Source organism: Cyprinus carpio, chromosome A5, assembly GCF_018340385.1.
Source record: "Cyprinus carpio isolate SPL01 chromosome A5, ASM1834038v1, whole genome shotgun sequence".
Classification (NCBI taxonomy): Eukaryota; Metazoa; Chordata; class Actinopteri; order Cypriniformes; family Cyprinidae; genus Cyprinus; species Cyprinus carpio.
The window spans coordinates 21,915,863-21,936,564 of NC_056576.1; the positions used below are offsets into that span (position 1 = coordinate 21,915,863).

At 37.2% G+C, this 20,702-nt stretch overlaps 2 protein-coding genes across 7 annotated transcripts; one reads left to right on the forward strand and one right to left on the reverse strand.

Moving 5' to 3' along the window:
• Positions 1-3,092: 3,092 nt before the first annotated feature.
• On the reverse strand, positions 3,093-7,926 carry LOC109073810 (myelin protein zero-like protein 2). 5 transcript variants are annotated; one of them, XM_019089877.2, is made up of 5 exons: positions 7,674-7,926; positions 6,163-6,332; positions 5,684-5,894; positions 5,480-5,562; positions 3,884-4,020 (listed from the first exon to the last, which is right to left on the reverse strand). In XM_019089877.2, the coding sequence occupies exons 1-4, from the start codon at positions 7,726-7,728 to the stop codon at positions 5,507-5,509; spliced, it is 492 nt and encodes a 163-aa protein (XP_018945422.1). In that variant the 5' UTR covers positions 7,729-7,926; the 3' UTR covers positions 3,884-4,020; positions 5,480-5,506. The 5 variants fall into 5 exon arrangements, with proteins under 5 accessions (XP_018945419.1, XP_018945422.1, XP_018945420.1 ...); XM_019089875.2 differs by having other exon boundaries at positions 5,480-5,565; XM_042756475.1 differs by having other exon boundaries at positions 3,886-4,020; positions 5,465-5,562.
• Positions 7,927-9,128: 1,202 nt separating this feature from the next.
• Positions 9,129-19,971, forward strand: LOC109073811 (platelet-activating factor acetylhydrolase IB subunit alpha2-like). Of its 2 annotated transcripts, XM_042756476.1 has the most exons (7): positions 9,129-9,494; positions 16,901-16,985; positions 17,468-17,548; positions 17,692-17,781; positions 18,197-18,313; positions 18,420-18,542; positions 18,680-19,971. In XM_042756476.1, exons 3-7 carry the CDS (start codon positions 17,471-17,473, stop codon positions 18,956-18,958), a joined length of 687 nt encoding a protein of 228 aa, XP_042612410.1. In that variant the 5' UTR covers positions 9,129-9,494; positions 16,901-16,985; positions 17,468-17,470; the 3' UTR covers positions 18,959-19,971. The 2 variants fall into 2 exon arrangements, with proteins under 2 accessions (XP_042612410.1, XP_018945423.1); XM_019089878.2 differs by lacking the exon at positions 16,901-16,985 and having other exon boundaries at positions 9,131-9,494.
• The last annotated feature ends 731 nt before the right edge of the window (positions 19,972-20,702 follow it).

Sequence of the window (20,702 nt, forward strand, 5' to 3'; positions counted from 1 at the left end):
TCTTTGTTACAATGTTATTTCAGTGTAATTACAATTATACAACTACTGAATAATATTAACAAACAGCATGTACTTATACAGGGTTAGAGTTTTTTTGGGAGGGGGATTAGTTGCATGTGATTATCCATAATTTACTGTTATTACTTTATTAAGTACATGTAACGTGTAATGGACAAAAATTGTTACCACATTTTTTCACACTTTAGTTTGAGGACCAATTCTCACTATTAACTAAGTCCTAATTTGCTTCTTATTGATAGTAAGGTAGTTGTTAAGTAGACATGGGGTAGGATTAATGGATCTAAAATATGGTCCATGTGCTTTATTAGTACTAATAAATAACCAATATGCTAGTAATAGGCATACTAATAAACAACTTAAAAAGTAAGAATTGGCACCTAAAGTATTTCAAATTTTTTCAATTTTTTTAAAATCACTATCAAAATGCTGATTAAATATTGTGTGTCACACCACAGGTCACATTAAGTATCCATATACAGTATCAACAAGTGTGGCATCAAAAATGTCCATACTGATAACATCAGTGTTTAAGATGGGACAGTGCAGGAATGTGTGTTTGTGGGATGAGGGCTGCAGTTTGGAGTTCTAAACTCCGTTTTGAGGCTGCTGCTCTGCCACAGCGCTGTGCTGCACTGAATGTGGCAAGGTTTTTTTCTGCTTTCTGGACCAGTTCCCACCAATGCTGCATTTCTTTCTTATCAGACACACACACACACACACACACACACACACACACACACACCAGAGAGGAGAGAGAGAGAGACGAGGAAGAGAGAGAGAGAGAGAGAGAGAGAGAGAGAGGTGTCCTCTGCTGGTGCAGCAAAGAGTCTGGCAGGGGACGATCCTCTTTCAGCAATCTCTGGTATACCGCAGTGAGTGAGCAAACACACACACACACACACACACACACACACACACACACACACACACACACACACACACACACACACACACAAACACACACTCACTCACGTACGTACAGGAAGTCAGGTTCTCTATTTGGTTGAAACAACTGAAAATCTATAAATTGAATTACTCTTTCTAAGTCTAGAACTCAAAAGTCCCTCATCCATCTTAGTATCTCTCTCTCACACACACACACACACACACACACACACACACAGAGAGAGAGAGAAGAACACAGCATGTTCTTATAATAAACAGGCTAAAGACCACCTCAGATCAATTTAATGTAACACAAGTAGTGATATTCTGTGTCTTGTATCTCTTCACATGCATCAACACATGCATTTAATGTATATCCTCTCAGTGAGCTAAGTGTTACTATAATAATAAACACACATGCATGTTCTGATAACAGATACATTTAACAATGGAGCCTGTGCAATGTTTGTCCATTTGAAGGAGGAGGATCATTGTCTATTTACTGTATTGAATGAAACTCTAACTCACTATTTTATGACAGACTTAAACAGCCACCAGAAGGTGCTTTTTTAACCACCAACAAATGTATTTATGCATACAGTATCTATACATCTATATATATAAATCCATTTCTATATACGTATGTATTTATGTATGTGTGTGTATATATATATATATATATATATATACATACACAGTGGTGTCTTTTTTTTGCATATATAGGGCCATGTAGTTTTGGATTTTGTTTTCCCTTAATAATAAAAACCTTCATTTAAAAACTGCATGTTATGTTCACTTGTGTTATCTTTTACTAATATTTAAATATGTTTGATGATCTGAAACGAAGTGTGACAAACATGCAAAAAAATAAGAAATCAGGAAGGGGGCCAACAATTTTTCCCACCACTGTATATTACCACTGTGTATATATATATATATATATATATATATATATATATATATATAGCAAAAAAATAAGAAATCAGGAAGGGGGCCAACACTTTTTCCACACCACTTTTAGTTTGGTCCTCACACTGCACATAGTGTGACCCATTAAATATAACCATGAAAAAATAAATTAATAACAGTAATAATATTATTCCACTTTATTTAGTTTTAATAATATAATAAAATAATATAATACTAATATATTTTCAAAATAAATATGGAGTATTAAATACAAATACAATTATTTTATAGTAAGCACAAATATTTAATGCTAATATTTACTTCTTTTTCTCTTTTTTTAAATATGAATTTTCATGATTTTCAAACTAGATTTATGCTTTCATTTTGAATAGAAATCTTATACAGTACAGTTTGTCGATCTAAAATGGTAATTGTTTATTAACAGCTGTCAACTATGTCAGTACGCAAATGCGCGCTCTGAACTTATTTACACAGCGCATTTTTTAATGTTGGTCGCGCATGCGCACCTGCGTACCACTTATGTGCACCCCTCTCTCTCTCTCTATAACAACCACAAGGTTCATTTAATTATTTGCAGATAAATTGTTCAGTACTTGTTTATAAACAGTATACTAGTAATAAAATCTGGCAATTTAACGAAAGCACAACCAAAACTAGAATAGCTACTGTAAATTTTAGTTTGAATTTAATCCTTGCAAACGAATTCCAATATAAACTGGCACACAATCACATTCAGTGGGGGTAGGTGTTAGAAAAAAACTAAAACAGTTGTGTTTTTATGGCTTTTGAAACTAGCTTTATGTCAAAATTTCAAAGAGAACATAACATTTACAAAAACAAAAATAAAACCCCATAAACATTTGTAAACATTTATAAAACTTCATCCCCTTGGAATTATAAGCTTCTATCTGATATTTATGTCAAAATTGAGTTATTCACATATTCTTATTCTGTGACAACTTATTTACATTATGTGATAGACTTTTTAATGTTGTGTAAATTTTGGGACCTTTTATTTAAAAAACAAAAAGGTTCTATCTACACAGTCGAATGGAATGCAAAAACTTTGAAGCTCAATATCTCAGAATGCAGATAGAACCTTATAATTCCAAGGGGACGACTTGTAAGAAGATAAAAACTAATTTGAGATGAAGAGAGACATTTACAGTATTTCAATTCAAAGTAGGATTAAAGGATGAATTTACTGATTTAGCTAAATCCTAATCAGCAGCATTGATGAACAAAGAATCCCAGAACACTGAAGATTTGAGCTTTATGCAATAAGAAGGGCAGTACAGAGAACAATAAACGTCCAAGTACTACATTTGTTCGGTATTTTTTTTCATGCAGTTTCTCTTTAATCCATCCATTCTATATATATTTAGAAAAGTTGTAACTGGTTTTAGAAATCATATTGCTCTTTTAAAAGGATAGTTTTTTTTTTTTTTTTTTTTTTTGCTGCACATGTTTGTGAACCACATTTAATGAACGTACAGAAACACACCCAAACACAGATTCAGACATACACATGCACAACAGCACATATGAATACATGCAGATCATATACACGTGTGACTGTACAAACTGCAATAAAGCAACAGACAAACACAGAATCAAGAATGACAAAATTTCTCAATCATTCTTATTGGCAGCAACAGTAGATGAATTTAGAGTTTATATACACATAAAAACTTCTCGTATCTCATATCTTTTTAAGAATACAAAGGATAGATGATCTCACTTTATGTATAAAAATTGACCTCACCTAAAGCTTTCATACATAAAAAGTCAAAAATAAAAAATATAGGTTATTATAACTAAAAACATAACTCTGTAAAATTATCAGTAGAAAAAAGTAAGCTTCTACAGATCAATTTGCCATGTAGATAGTCTGTTATTTCATATAATTAGAAAATTCTGTGCCAAATTATGTCATGTATCACTAGTAGTGGAAATGTGTTAGTCCGGACAGAAAACTAACAGCACAGAGTCACTAAAACCCTGAGTCAGGCATCCCCTCTCACAGCACCTGATCCTTCGATTCACGGTGCTCCATCTCAGTATCCATGTCATCGCCACGTCTCCGGAAAATCCGCACAACAATATAAATGACGAGGATCAGGAGAACGATACCAATGCATCCACCCACAGCTATTGCCAGTATTCCAATTTCAGAGAATGAAACTGTAAGAAGAAAAGAGAAAGTATACTTAATGCTTGACTGCCTTATTGGATGTTTATTGTATTGTTTATTTTATACTTTATGTTCTTATTAGGCTACCATTATTATTTTTAAAACAAGAGTCCAATCGAGCCACAAGTTCATTAGTCAAATCTTCATTAACTGACAACAGCTTTTATATTTGGGTGGAGAGCAGAGCATTTGAGCCGGGCACAGAACACAAAACTGATGGAAGCGGCCTCAGCTGAAGACTGGATCTAAAACTTTCAGATGACACACAGCTAATTTCTCTTGTCACTGTAAATTACTGAAACCACACGTGAAAACACGCAACACACGGTAAACACGCGTTTGTGCAGCAGAGTGTCTCTCTCTTGCACTGTATGATGTGACAGACAATGAGTTGTCCAGTCCTGTTCCGTTCACACAGCGCGTGTTTCCCGAGAATGTGGTTCTGAGTCCTGAAAATTTACGGGTGTGAGTTCGGTTACAGAATGGCTTTGTCACGCACATAAATAACCATACTCTTTGTGAACATAACCGTAGGAAGGATTAAAATACAGAACTGACAACACTATTCTGCTGATGTGTGAATGTGGCCTATGAACAGGTGGGGTGGGGGGCCCTAAGCAAATGTCAGGTATGGGGCCCAAATCAATACGTCCACCCCTGGCTATAAAGTACTTTAAACTATAGGATCGCTATTTTTCAAAAATATTGTGTATGAATATTCGTTTTTTATGAGCCCAAATATTTAATACTCATTTATTTAAATGATGTTTAACGAGAAAGACTTTTTTTTTAATAATCAAGCTTTTGTCACCATTTCTTGAACAAACTTATGATTAGGCATTATATGTATCTCAAGATTTTCTTTTAGTTGAAAACGTGTGTAAACACACTTTTTTTTTAATAATCAAGCTTTTGTCACCATTTCTTTATATATATATATATTAGTATTGTAATGGACAGCTGTCTTTCCTCAGTCGAGTGATGTTTGTGAGTGATTTCTCATTGTGGTGGTGATATTATGGTCACTCAGTTTCACTGATTCATTTAATTAACTGTAAAAGTTATTCAGTTTTTTAAGATCATTTAGTGAAGTCGTTTTGATCCAACTAATTACAAACTAAGCGACGCAGACAATGACATTCTGTGATAAACTAACATGCTAACACGCTCCACAGCGCCACCCAGTGCATTTAGTTATAACTGACTTTTAGTTTGCGTGTTTTATCATGGACTCCCTGCATTTACTGCCAGCAAAGCAACATTTAGAAAATTAGAGTTGTGTTTTTATTTTTCAAATAATAATTACCGATCGAATTTTCAACTATTTGTGCACACCCCTACTTTAAACTGAAATAAGAAGGGTGAGAAAATCTGTCCAAATAACAGGATGTGAACCTTTATCAGAGAATGACCAGTACACTGAATTTCACTCACTATTGTTTATCTTACATGCTTGTTGCCTGTACCATAACACTTTCAGAGAAGACTGTCTGCTATTCTAGCCCAGTTGATTAGATACTTCTGTCCTTCAGCTGCTGGGATCAAAGAAAGAACACAGTATCCTGCTCATTCAACCTTCACCTCCACTGCCATACGTGTTTAGAAGGGTAAGCAAGTGATTTTTCAAACAGGTGTCACAGAATCTGCTCTTACCTTTTTGAACGACTCTGAGGCTGATCTCGCCTGCAAAGCCCTGGAAGTCAGGTGGATTTCGGACTTGGCAGCTGTAGGTACCATTAAAGCTGAACTGCACATTCCTTAGCGTGATGGATGCATCACCGTTCATTACATTACCAGACCATACAGCGTGATCCTTAAATGTTTCATCTTTCGGGGGATATGCTTGTTTGTGGTAAAGAAAAATCTATGACAGAGTAAAAGAAAGAGAGTGAAAAGTTCAAAGTTAAACAGAAAGGAAAGACTATCACGACCCACTGAAATGAGGTTGGAATTGGGGTTTTAAAAAAAAAAGTGAAAGAAGGGAATAAGAGAGAGAACGGGGGCAGTAGGATAATTCTATCAAAGATTTTTGAACAGTGTTTTAAGTGTGCATTTCCTGTAACCAGCCTCATTTCACCCAGTAGTAAATAAAGACTTTCGGATACATGAATTCAACACCCATTTAGTCTCACCGATTTTTCTAACGACTTTCCAAGTGGCCGGAAAGTCCAGGATACAGAGACAGTTTCTTCAGAGAGCGGCTGGGTAGATTTAAATGTACATTTGAGCCGTACATCTGTCCCATTGACAGCCTCCAACTCTGAGGACGTAAGCACCTCAATTCCCTCCACCTGATGTACACCTGGTAACCATGGATTAACATGTTACTAAGGGAAGCAAGTGACACAAACAGCTCATTCCAACAACATTTACATTCTCTCACCCTAAACTCGGCTCTAAAATGTACATTCTCTGTGGCCTTCAACCAAACATTGAGAGAACCATAATATTATCTCAAAGTTCGTGACAGATATATATATAGATACTTATCGTGGACACATTCGTCATAACTCTCTTATCAGATCTGATCTAATATACAGTCAGTCATCAGACAGTACAATCAGATGTTAAAAAAGCAAAACCTTTGAAAATGTAACATAACCATTAAGCCAATTTATTCTATTAACACTGTATATAGAAATGTAAAAACACATGACGATACCTGCATCTTAATATCTACATGAATTACATTCTCTAGACTCTAGTACATGCCATATTTTGGCAATCGTGTTAAACCCCAACCTTTACACAATACGTATAAAAAATATTCAGTGCAATCTTATGAGGTTTTTAATTTTTTAAACCGCTAGTCTTTCCAGCTAACAATTAGTCACAACAATCTTAATAATCAAAACCATTTCTACAGTAATACATGTTGGCAATAATGAATCAGCACCACATACAGCATCATTCAGTCACATGGAACAATTGCTGCACTGATGTGTTCTGCACTAAATACCCTGAACGTATTATTGAGCATTAAGGTAAAGCTTTCACGGGCCCTCCTGTGATCAGTGTGCTTAATTCTGCTTAAACTGAGACTGAAGCCGTTCCACCCATTAAATGTGTTTCACTAGGTCACACTCTACTCACTGCACTAGTAGGCCTACCTTGCTATTTTTTAATACATTGAGAGTAGTATATTTGTGTGTATTTCATTTTAGATTTTATTTTTTACATTCCATTTCCTCCAATTGTTTCTACCTAGTTTTATCTAGCTCTAACGTTAATCTTTCTTACTACACCTGTTATCCACTTCAAGCTGCTGTAATGCCTGCATTAACCCCGAGGATCAATCTAATCTTGAATAATCTTATTTTATGAACGGCACTACAGTGTAAATCTGATAAGCGTCTGATAAGTGCCGCAAAAAAATTAAAAAATAAATAAATAAAAATGTAAAAAAAATAATGAGTAGTGAAACCATACTAGCTTGTTGGAAGATTTACGTAACTCTGAGACTACCTGAAGTGTAATGTGACCACAGTGGTCTCAAATTGCCAAACGTAGCAGGCAAAGAATCTTCCTAACAGCACAAATAATGACTCATTAAATTAAATATGTAAAAAAAAAACATTATGTTAATCAAACATATTATATTTATTCCGAAATCAAGGGTGGATCCAGGAAGTAGGAAACTCACCTGGCAAGACAAGCGCACATAGCGCAGGAACCAGGTAAATCCAGTCTCGACTCATAGGAAAAATACCGGACGAGCTATCAGAGCTCCTTTAAATGGTAGTAGCCTACTGTTAACTATATATCTAGCAGCTGACCGTAGGATATTTACACTCGAGATCTAAGTATTAGTTGAACATCGGCACTCCTGAGCACAGCGGCCATGCTACACCACTCAGATAATTTGCTCTTCTCCGTGAGTGAAAGAGGAGGAGTTTTAAAAGGCGTCAACAAAAACCGGTCGGGCAAAGGTCTACGTTATGGCAAGCCGAATTAGTCTCAACCTGTTTTTATACAGTATGGTCTCAACACAAGTTAACTGCTCTCTTTTGTTTGTCTAGTGCATGTCACTGCATGTTTTTCATAGGCAGTGTGGCTACAACATCCATTCTACTCGAGAAACTAATTGACAGTTTCCTTTCCTACAGGGGTTTGGATGTTCGTTTCATTTGTCTTTTTCTCTCGCAATGACAAATGTTACACAGGCCTATAACGAAACGAGATATAACGAAAATATTTTGTCTAATTTGTCTGTACTGAAATGTGCGATCACAGAAAGAATATTAAAAGCAGGTGTGACATTTATTTATTTAGAAGTATTATTATTATTATTGGCTCTGCTGCGATCTTGTGGAAGAGTGAAAAATTGCAGCCGCAGCCTTCAGGTTCAACTGACGTCATTAATCAAGTCCCAAATAATGACAATTAATAAAATTATCCATATCTTATCTGTCCTTTTCTCGTGCATGTACTGATTTTGTAACAACCAGACAATTTTATCAAAGCTCTAGTTGTCTGTTTTTTTTTCATACTTACATTTTATAATGATTTTATATATATATTAGATTAGATTCAACTTTATTGAATTTTATGATTATATATATATATATATATATTATATATATATATATATATGATATATATATATATATATATATATATATATATATATATATATATATGTTTGTGTGTTTGTGTGTGTTTTTGTTTGTGTGTGTGTGTGTGTGTGTGTGTGTATTTTGTAAAAATAATGAGATTTCAGAGCAAAAAGACGACTTCAAGGTGGACATTTTTTTAAAATTAAATTAGAAGTCCTTTTTACTTAGGCTACTAAAGTTTAAACTATCAATCAGACAGTAGGTACGTGGTAATTGTGTACAAGAACAAGATTGTGTAAGTTTTTCAGCAAATTATGAATTATATTAGCTATATATTGAATTATATTCATAATTTGAAGGCCTTAGAAATCCACGTATCAAATATGATACAGCGTTATTAAGTTCTTGTATATCGAACTGTTCTAAAGCAGCCGTATTAAATATAAGCAGGACACTCTTTCTCGTGTGATACTGATTCGATTATATGTTGTCTTCACGAGGCGGGACAGCGCTGAATGGGAAGTGCGTGACGCTGGCTGCAGGCGGAAGTGAGGCTTCCAGAAAGTGCGAGGGCGGTTGCGCAGGGAAGTGGGGAGGTGGTTGGTTGGATGCTATTTGGTTTACATAACCCAAACGTTTACTGTGATTTCTTGAAAAGGCCTCGCGTTGTATACTCACGTATTTAAAGCATCCAACATTATTACTGCTGTATAGCCCGAGTCAGATAAGGTTGCATAGTTTTCTAAGGTAGAGCTGGAAAAAGCCAAGTCGAGGTGCGCGGCAGCAGAAACACTCATCTGCATCTTTCCCGGACAGACAGTCTGTCGACTGCGGTGCTGCTGTACGTGACTGAGGGAGCCCTGCCCTGCTCTCTCATTGCAGACGGGATTTGCAAACACTGTAGCCAGGTTAGTCTCAAAAGGAGGCGTGCGTAGAGATAAACGTGATGTGCGTGCACCCGGGTATATGGTTTCATTTTTTCCCCCCGGTTGTTGATTCATTCTTCTTCGTTACACCATTAGCTAAACAATATTGACTGCGGTAAAGTTGGTTTCATATTCACATATTCGGAGTTCTGCTCTCAATAACTTTCTTACGGTGTATGCAGAATGGCTTGTATGAGTACATTTTTAATATTGCCAAGTACGACTATCAGCAACTTCTTTGATAAAAGCGTAAAAAAAGCATTGATCTCTATGGATGGTGGTGACGTCAACGATCATTAAGGGACCACCTACAAATTATATGGCATATTTGACGAATACTCGCCCAGGATGCTAACCTAAACATTTCTGTTTTATTTGATATAGAAAGCTTCCAAAACAAGTCGTTGGTCATCTGTAAATGAAGTAATAATAATAATTACTATGTATGAATGTGTATATCCTTGTCAAACATGACTGAGTAAACGAAAAGCACATCTGAACTATTGTTTCATTTATTTTCATTCATTTATTTATTCATGCGTATAGTGCTTTTTACAATAAATACAGCTTCAAACTAGTTTGATAGAAATCTAAATGTATGTGATTTGTATGTTCTGTTCCCTTTTTAATGAGGCAGGTATTAACATAAACAAACATTAAAGGGTTAGTTCACCCAAAAATGCAAATTGTGTCATTAATTACTCACCCTGATGTCGTTCCAAACTAGGGCTGAACGATATGGACAAAATTTCATATCTCGATTTTCATGCCAGATATCTCGATATAGATACAATACAATATGACTACGTGTTCGGTGAAAACCAAGCATTTCTCAGAAAAATAAAAAGATCATAAAACAAAAAAATGTGGAAAATATAGTTTTATTTTTAAGAACAAGTCATCAACATTAACATAAATTACCAAAAAATAAATTACAAATCAAACCTTTTACTGCAGCTCTGCTTTAACAATAAATAACAAATGCAGCAGCTGGTGGAACATTGAAAGTGCATTGAAGGGCAACAACATTTATATTCTTCAAAAGATCACATAACTGTATGCAGAAAATGCATTTGCTACTAACAGAACAGAGGTAGTTACAGGCAGCACAACTTCTACAGATTCTTTGCCAGGAACACTAGCTTGTTAACCATGTCTGGCTTCAGACAGGATGTCTATGGAAGAGGTAATAATAATCCTTTCCATTATAATTCGACACGTTTTATTCATATCAGATACACATTGTGTAAGTAACTTCAGTGTTTACTCTATTCTATTCCCAGTTCACCAGCCACTTACTTTTAAGTATTTCGGGAGAAGTGGATGAATTCACGTGTTGTAAACATAGAGGTTGTAAATCCAACAGATCCGATTCTCTGAACTGCGTCTGCGGCACAAACTAACACGGCGGCGCCCATCGCGCATACAGCTCAACTAACGCGATCATTATAAAGGTGTTTAAACAACAATATACTTCCACTTGCATGTATTTGACAATCGGAATATCAGATATTTCATGCCATAGCTAACACATTTGTGAATATTCTGAATAAAAAAGGAAAAATGACATAAAAGCAGATCATCATTCATTCAGCCCTGTTGCTGCTGCGGTGTGTCACGTGACAAGCAATGACGCGTCACCATGGAAATGCCGCCCCCCCTCTCACAATATAGTTCCCACGTCCCTGGTAGTGTGTGCGCGCTGGCTTTAGCGGTCCATTCAAGGGCACTCGTAAAACTGATGTTTGTTGTGACTGCCAGAGTTGTATGCAGGGCGAGCGTGGAGAGGGGAAATTTATATCGTCTATATCGTTGCTTTTTTCGATAGTAATATCTTGAAAGTTCATATCTAGATATAGATACGATAACGATATATCGTTCAGCCCTATTCCAAACCCATAAGACCTTTGTTCATCTTTGGAACACAAAAGCTCCCTGACCCTCCCAAAGACCGCAAAGCGCCCTTACACGATCAAGGTCCAGAAACATAGCAAGGAGATCGGTTAAATAATAGATTTTACAAGATGGAACATAAATATTCAGAAAATTCTGAAATGTATTCCTTGTAGCGTACATACTTTTGGATGAAGCAACATACAAGGTTCCACGACATGCAGTACAACATTGACCTGTAGTTTGTTCAGTAGGCTACAAGGAAGACATTCCAGCATGTTCTGAATATCTTGTAGAATCTGTTGAGTGCTGTAAGAAGAACTCGACAGATAAGACAATTCCCTAAATGTGAGATGCGTATGTCTTTTAGAGGGTGTTTGATAATGATATAGTTATTTGGGTCAATCTGTGTACAGACTAAAAAGATGTTGAAATTTCAATAAGGGGCCAACTGATATATCGGCTGATATTTGCCAGTTTTCAAATATCGGCCGATGCCGATATTTGAAATTTTATATTATTAGTAATAAAAAGGCAAACATTATAATACTTTCTCATTTGCCGTCAGCATTATGCAAATACGCATTTACATCATTTAAACAAATCTTTGAATGGCTAATGAACATTTTATTACACAAACCTTGCAAATTTAGTCGAATCCAGCTGTAAGATCTTGTGAAGTGTGCATGTGACCTGCATGATCGCTTGTTCTGTGTAACGGTCGGTCCGTGTGAATTGAATGCTTTAAACTTTAAACTCGTGATTTCAAATTATGCTGCGCTTTATGCATTTGCCCACTGTCATATTCATGTCATTTTCTCTGTGTGCTGTATCTCAAATGAGTGTTACCCTTTAATTAAATACTTATTTATTTGTGAAAAATACTTTGTCATCTAAAGTATAAGTATGTTTATTTTACATATTTATTTTTTAATCCATTGTCAAATGATTTCAAATTTCTTAAATATTAATAAAAAAGTTTTTTTTTTTTTAAATATTTTAAACTATTGACTATTAACCTTAATGTTGTCTTGTTAAAAATTAATGAACTTAAACAAGTATTTCAATGCACTCGAATGCAACAGAGCCACACATGTTCAGCACCACATGTATGGACAGCGACATGTCATGCAAACATACAAAAGTCTTTATAAAACATCCCCAAATTCATCTGAGATCAAAGTTTTATTTGTAGTATATCCAGTTAGATGTGTTAAACACATTACAGGTGATTTTAAAAGAATCTGTTCAGTCATGTAAAATGTATTGAGCTCTGTATGATACCTCATTACAAAGTTAGATGAACTCCTTGTAGGGATGTAACGATTCACTCAACTCATGATTCAGTTTGATTCAGGATACTGATTACATGATATGATTTTCTCACAATTTTTTTTTTCGTTTTAAGACAAATTATAAACGAAAATATGTCCTTTTATTATTGCTTGGACAAAATGCTGCTCATTTCTTTGTGAAACAGAAATATGTCAAATAACAAAACTAAATTGAAATTTTAAAACACCCTAAATCTAATCAAATATATAAGACAAAAAAATCTTTTCATATAAACAAAGGCTTTGCCTGTGCTCTTCTCATTCAAAATTAGAGACAACCACTGCATTTGAATCACAATCCAAACAAAGATGCTGATTCATGAGCAGTTTTTTAATCTAAATTAGATTGTATAATTTGACATAATTTTTAATAAAATGCTCCGACTTTAGTTTTGTGATACTATACTACATAAAACATCTGCATGAAACAGAAACAGCAGACGGACTGAATGAGACGCAAATCTGCTCTCTGACGGCAGGTGGCGCTTATGGAACTGCATCAGTACAGCGTTTCCTTGGTTACCGCTGTAAATTAAGCAGCGCAGAGAGGGATGGGCGATACCACTTATTTGTTTTCGATATGATACCAATACTTTTAAAGGCCAGTATCATCGATATCGATACTTCTAAACTGAACTCTTAAATCATGAAATTTATTAAATTATTCAATTACTGAGATTAAAAAGGAAATGATACCCACTTAATTTTATATTTGAAACACATTTTAACATTCATTACGCCTTCATTGCAACTGGTTAAAATATGTTTACTGTATTTTAAGGGCACACTGCAGAAATGTGTATTCAACACCACATGTGTGGACCATGAGTGTATATGTGGATGAAAAACATATCTTTATAAATATTCCCAAAGTTCATCTGAGGTGAAACATTGAGCTGTAGTTTGTTCAGTAGACTACATGGAATAAATTCCAGCATATTCTGAATATTTCTGTGTTTAGAAGTCATTAGAAATGACAGTCCCCAAGCTATGAGGTGTAGTGCTCTTCTCATCAGACCAGCACGCACCACCCCATCTGCCCCTTGGCTGTCCGATGTACTCCGTGAACATCGCTCTAAACTCAGGGCTGCAGAGAGGAAATGGCTTAAATCAAGAAACTCTACCGACCTCAGTGTGTATCAGTCTCTCCTCTCTTCCTTCTCTGCAAACGTCTTCACTGCGAAAACATCATATTACCACGACAAGATTAACAACTGTTGTGACGCTCGGACACTCTTCAAAACCTTCTCTTCTCTTCTTAATCCGCCTCCACCTCCTCCTCAATCGACTCTTACAGCTGATGACTTTGCAGTTTTCTTCACGAATAAGACAAGAACCATCAGTGACCAATTCTCCACACCGCAGACTGAGGATAACTTCACAACGACTAATCCTCACTCGTTCTCCTCCTTCTCTACACTGTCAGAGACGGACGTTTCCAAAACTTATCCTGTCCAGTCATCCTACTACTACTTGCCCACTGGATCCGATCCCCACTCACCTCCTTCAAGCAATTTCTTCTTCAGTCATACCTTCACTTACTCACATTATCAACTCCTCTCTTCACTCTGGAACATTTCCCTCAGCATTTAAGCAGGCTCGAGTAAGCCCACTGCTGAAGAAACCATCTCTAAATCCAGCACTTCTAGAAAACTACAGACCGGTATCCCTTCTTCCATTCATTGCAAAGACACTCGAACGAGCTGTGTTCAACCAGCTCTCTATGTTTCTTGTACAGGACAACCTCCTGGACAGCAACCAATCTGGCTTCAAAAGTGGCCACTCAACTGAGACTGCCCTGCTCTCGGTTACTGAAGCCCTGCGACTGGCAAAATCCTCAGTTCTCATTTTGCTGGACTTGTCTGCTGCTTTTGACACTGTTAATCACCAGATTCTCCTGTCCACCCTCAGAAAGATGGGCATCTCTGGAACCGCTTTCCAGTGGCTTAACTCCTACCTTTCTGATAGATCCTTCATGGTGTCTTGGAGGGGTGAAGTTTCTAAGTCACAACAACTTACTACTGGGGTTCCTCAAGGCTCAGTACTTGGACCGCTTCTCTTCTCCATCTACATGACGTCATTAGGATCTGTCATTCAGAAGCATGGCTTTTTCCTATCACTGCTATGCTGATGACACTCAACTCTACTTCTCATTCCAACCAGATGACCCGACGGTAGTTGCTCGCATTTCAGCCTGTCTGAGTGACATTTCTAGCTGGATGAATGACCATCACCTTCAGCTCAACCTTACTAAGACTGAACTGCTGGTGGTTCCAGCTAACCCATCGTTTCATCACAACTTCTCTATACAGCTGGGTTCGTCAACCATAACTCCTTCCAGGACAGCCAGAAACCTAGGAGTTGTGATGGATCATCAGTTAAGCTTCACAGACCATATTGCTACAACGACCCGGTCCTGGAGATTTGCCTTATACAACATTAGGAAGATTAGACCCTTCCTGTCAGAGCAAGCCACCCAACTTCTTGTCCAAGCTCTTGTTCTCTCCAGACTGGACTATTGTAATGCTCTTCTGGCGGGCCTTCCTGCATGTACTATCAAGCCTCTACAACTGATCCAGAATGCAGCAGCGGGGGGTTGTCTTCAATGAGCCAAAAACAGCTCATGTGACTCCTCTCCTCATCAGGTTACACTGGCTACCAGTAGCCGCTCGCATCAAATTCAAGGTACTGATGCTTGCCTACAAGACGACCACTGGCACGGCGCCAACATACCTAAACTCACTAGTTCAGTCTTATGCGCCCTCCAGAAGTTTGCGCTCTGCAAGTGAACGACGTCTTGTGGTGCCATCCCAAAGAGGTTCAAAATCACTCTCACGGACTTTTTTCCTGGACTGCGCCCAGCTGGTGGAATGGACCTCCCGATCTCAATTCGAACAGCTGAGTCTTTACTCATTTTTAAAAAACATCTAAAGACTCATCTTTTTTGCCTGCACTTAAACCAACTAATACTAGTACTTACCTTTTCTTTTTCTTGTCTATCATATTCAAAAAAAAAAAAAAAAAAAAAAAAAACCCTGGCTACGTGTTCTGTACTAGACTAACTGAGACTTGTCATAGCACTTGTATACCGTTGTTGTTCTCTCGTTGATCTGATTGTTTCTACTGTTCTCATTTGTAAGTCGCTTTGGATAAAAGCGTCTGCTAAATGATTAAATGTAATGTAATGTAATGTAGTATGTCCTTTACAGGCTGCTTGACGATGATAAGGTAATTTTGGGTCAATCTGTGCATCGACTGAAAGGATATTGAAGGTGGAACTACCAGTAGGCTACCTGGACAGCAGTCACAGTGCGAATGTGTATTTATAAAAAATAAGCATCTCCATAAATCATCTGAGGTGAAATTTTGAGCTGTAGTACTTTCAGTTGACTACAATAAAGAAATTCCAGCACTTTTTAAACTACCTGTTCCGCCATGTATAATTAATTGAGCTGTATATGCTGCCACAATGTTTATTATGACCTTTAAAGTGTGGCTGATAATGTAACGTTTTGGGAGCGAAACCACCAAAAAGTACTGAAATGTGTTTTGCTGCATGCATACATTCTCAATTCATCAAATTTTATTGGTCAAAGAAAAACATGTTCCCAGTAGATAAATGAATAATATTTAAAGGGGTAATGAACTGCCTTTTTATTTTGTATTGTTCTCTGAGGTCCATTTGTATTGTTAACAAAGATTTTTACATAAAAAACATCATTATTTAGAATAGGCTATTTTTTTTTTTTTGACCCCCTCATCTGAACGCTCTGTTTGTGGCAGATTGTAGACTCAGAAGCAAACGCTCACTGCTGTGATTGACTACCATATGTTTGACAGCTACATCCTACACAGATGGAAGCTGCTGTGGTTAAGGTTAAAAACATGTAAATACATATCAAACGTTCTGTATTAACTTTTAGTTTCAATCTTTCTGAAAAATCCTGCGTCAAATTGTGCCTTGTTTGTAAACGAATCCCCAGTAAAATTAAGTAAACAAGGGACCAAGTTCTTACTGACACTTTTTTGAACTTTAAAAAATAAAGTTCATCCATTCGTTTGGATCGGAGGGAAGGCAATGCAACTGTGTTTTCCACAGCGTGGCATAGAACATCGTCTTGCTGTCTTCTGAGCCAGCTTTATCGTTTGGTTTCTTTGCAGGGGGGTATTCCAGAAAGCAAGTTTAACTTACCGTCACATATACCCTGAACTCTCGGCTGATTAACCCAGACCTTGCTTACTTGAGGTATGTTGGTTCCAAAAACCCGTCCAGGAGTAAATCCAGTAAACTCAAGAGTACTGTAGATTAAGCGAAAATATAACACAGACGGCTTAGTATTGTGTGATTGCATTATTTGCAGCTGATTGTCAAATATGTCAATAATGGTAATTAATTAATATTATAATTTTTTTCATCCACCTTTGGGAAGATACTGAAAAAAATTCAGAATGTCTGAATATGAAACCAACTTTACCGCAGTCAATAACGTGACCATCCCTGTCAGTAGCAATGATTAAAGAACAATATTAAAGCGTTAATCTTTATTGCACAACCTCTGCTGTGTGTTGGCTTCATTAGGGGTCCATCTTCTTCCTCCTCCTCATCCTCACAACAAATTTCGTCTCACTTCAATCTGAACTAGTCAACAACTGCCATTCATTTTCCATTACGGCCTCACGTCTGCTCATTAGTCGTGTTCTTTTGTATCACCTGTGTTTGTGTTGTAGAGAATGAGCGCGGAGGAGAATCCCGCTGCCGAACCTGCGCCTGTGATCGACGTGCAGGGAGACGGACGCTGGATGTCACAGGTGTGCGCCCCATTGTGGAAGACTGTATAAGACTGAATAAACATGTGCTTGTAACAGCTCAGAGTTGTGCAAATCTTTTCATAACACCTAGCTCTACTTAAGGATTAGTGTAACATGCTTGGAGTTGTCCTATATTTTTGCAGCATAACCGGTTTGTGCAGGAGTGCAAGGATGCAGAGCCTGATGTTCTGTTTGTGGGGGACTCAATGGTGCAGCTTATGCAACAGTATGAGGTGATTGTTACCTCGTTAATCAGTCAGTCCATGAAAGGAGAGCCATGTGTAGACCTGCATTTCATTATAATGACCAGCTCTCTGGAATACTTAGTTCTGATAGTTGTTGCACGGCATTCGGTGGTCAGATATTTTTGAATAATGACTGTTGTCCAGGGCAGCACTGTGAATTTCTGAATTTCATGTTCATTTATTGATTGCTAAATATCCATATAATACATTGAAAATATAGTATAGCAGTAATGACATTTAAAGCCAGTCTAATCTTTCCAAAATAAAAATGGCATGGCTCTTTTTACTTAGGCTTTGTTAAATGTGCACCTGATAATGTTTTGTGAATGTTTTCATATAAATGTCCATAATTGGTTTACATTGGTAACATTTGGTTTACAATTCTTATTTGTGCTGGTTTCAGGTGTGGAGGGAAGTGTTCTCACCTCTCCATGCTCTGAACTTTGGGATTGGTGGAGACACAACCTGTAATGTGCTGTGGAGACTACAGAATGGAGAACTGGAGAACATCCGACCCAGGGTGAGGAAGAGTTTTTTTCAATTGTTCCAATAGCTTTAACAAAATTTGCCATAAAGCAAAATGTGTGTTCCCAGCTGGAATTGAATCCTCATTTGTTTTTCCCCAGGTGGTGGTTTTATGGGTAGGAACCAATAATCATGAGCACACTGCGGACCAAGTTGCAGGAGGAATACTGGCCATTGCACAGTTAGTTCTGTCTCGCCTCCCCAGGTCCAAAATTATTGTTTTGGTGAGTTAACGGAATAACAATTTCTGTATATTGATAATAAGAAATTGTGTGTTCTAATTAATGTGTATACATAGTATCAACTCTGAGTAATTCAGTTATTTGTTTGAAGCTGATTAGTCATAATTCCTGTCATTCAGGGCCTGTTGCCAAGGGGAGAGTTTCCTAACCCCCTGAGAGAGAAAAATGCAGCAGTGAATAATCTACTTCGCGCATCTCTACCTCAACTCGGCCCCGTTCAATTTATTGATGTGGGAGGTAGTTTTGTCCACTCAGATGGGGCTATTTCCTCTCGAGACATGTTCGACTTCCTACATCTGACCGCCAGTGCATACAGGACCATATCAACGACTCTTCATGAGCTGCTGCTTCAAATGTTGGAGGAAATGCCTCAGGAGAGGCGGGCCTCGCTGGTCTAGGAAGGGGCACTGCATTGGTCAATCACTGAAGAGGCAGGGTTAAGAATTGTTTGCTATTCAGAATGTACCTAAACTACTTTATTTAGCAAGACAAAGACAAGTACAAAAAGAACGGCAAAATAAAAGGTGATGTAGGACAGTGGCCAATTTTATATGATCAGTAGATTATGTGTATATGTATCTAAGATGCATAATAGACCACAGTATATGAAAGAAGACGAGATAAGAAATATTTGTGACAAGAAATAGTTTTTCTTAGGACTGTTGCTTTGCGGTGGGACCAGAATCTCTGCAAAATCCCATTGTCACAGTCTGAACAACCTTTAATAGTAGCACTTAATCTGCCATCTAATCCGTGCCTTCATACATGCACTCGGTCAAACAGTGGTGTTATGATGACGGCAACATGATTCATTTCATACAAGAGAAACCATGCCTTCGAAATATGTATGTCTTGCTCCCATTTTAAGATCTTTGGCACAGAGGCATCTGAAACCTCCTTTTTCTCTTTTGCCATTTCATATTCCCAATAACACACCTATGGTATATTAGAGGAAGACTGGACACCATGTCATACCTTGTGTTTGTGAGTTTGAGTTTGAGAAAGCTCCTCTTCTTAAGCATCTAATGCAAAACCATGAGATTTTCAGTGTTAATATTTATCACACTTGCATCCAAGTTTTTGTGTATGTGTCCATGTGCTCTGTAAAGTATTATGTGGAGAGTTAAGTGTGTGTATGGGAGAGCCAGTGGGCAAAAAGTGATATATAAAGTTGGGTGTGTGTGTGTGTGTGTGTGTATAGAATCTGTTAGTATTAATGTACTCTGTGCAAAGTGCTTACTGGTGCTGGTGTATGTGACTGTTTTTGTGTTCGAGTGTAAGAGATCAACCATAACTATTTGTATGGCCCACAATGCGTGCACTGTTACTGCGGCACAACTGCCACATGCTTCAGATCCAAGCATTCCAATAAATCAGCAGAGATCGAACCTTGTGTGTACACTGTATTTCACATGCTGTGTGGGATGTTTATTTCAGTTTCTTTTTACAGCATTTGTACTGTACTTACATGATGCTTTCAAACTAATACAGTGAATCTGCATTTAAGCAGTAATCAGGCTCTAAATCAGTCCTAACTCTAAGGAGTTTCTATATCTACATTCAATTAGTTATAATGAAATGTCTGTTTGAATATTCACTGATCAGTTTATTTCTCAAATGCAGGAATATTAGATCATAGTGCATTGTATGACAAGAAAAGACATGGGAGCAGCCTCATGCTGGAGGCAAATATAATTCTGTATAATTCATGGTAGCTCCAGAAAATACAAATATAGTAAAACTCATTCAGCCTGTAGAGGGAGATGAGTTATGACACACCAACTTGTGTAAATAACCTACTGGAGATTGAGGCCTCTGCAGAGCAAAAGTGGGCGTTTCTGAAGTTATGGGTGTTTTCAAAATGATGGGTGCTTCTAAATGATGCAATGAAAATGGTCCCTCTTACCTAACTACTGTACACCCCTAAACCTACCGTCACTATGATGTAAGCCAATCAGGTAACATGGTTGAAAATGCCCTGATCTGGTAACGCCCATCACTGTCCTGCAGAGACCTATTATTGACCTATTGCAGAATCATGTAGATGATTTTTAATTAATTAATAAAGTAATGCAATAATAAGCCTCCAATATAGAAACCTCTGAACAAACATCACTATAATTCATAGGTAAGCAGGCCTTC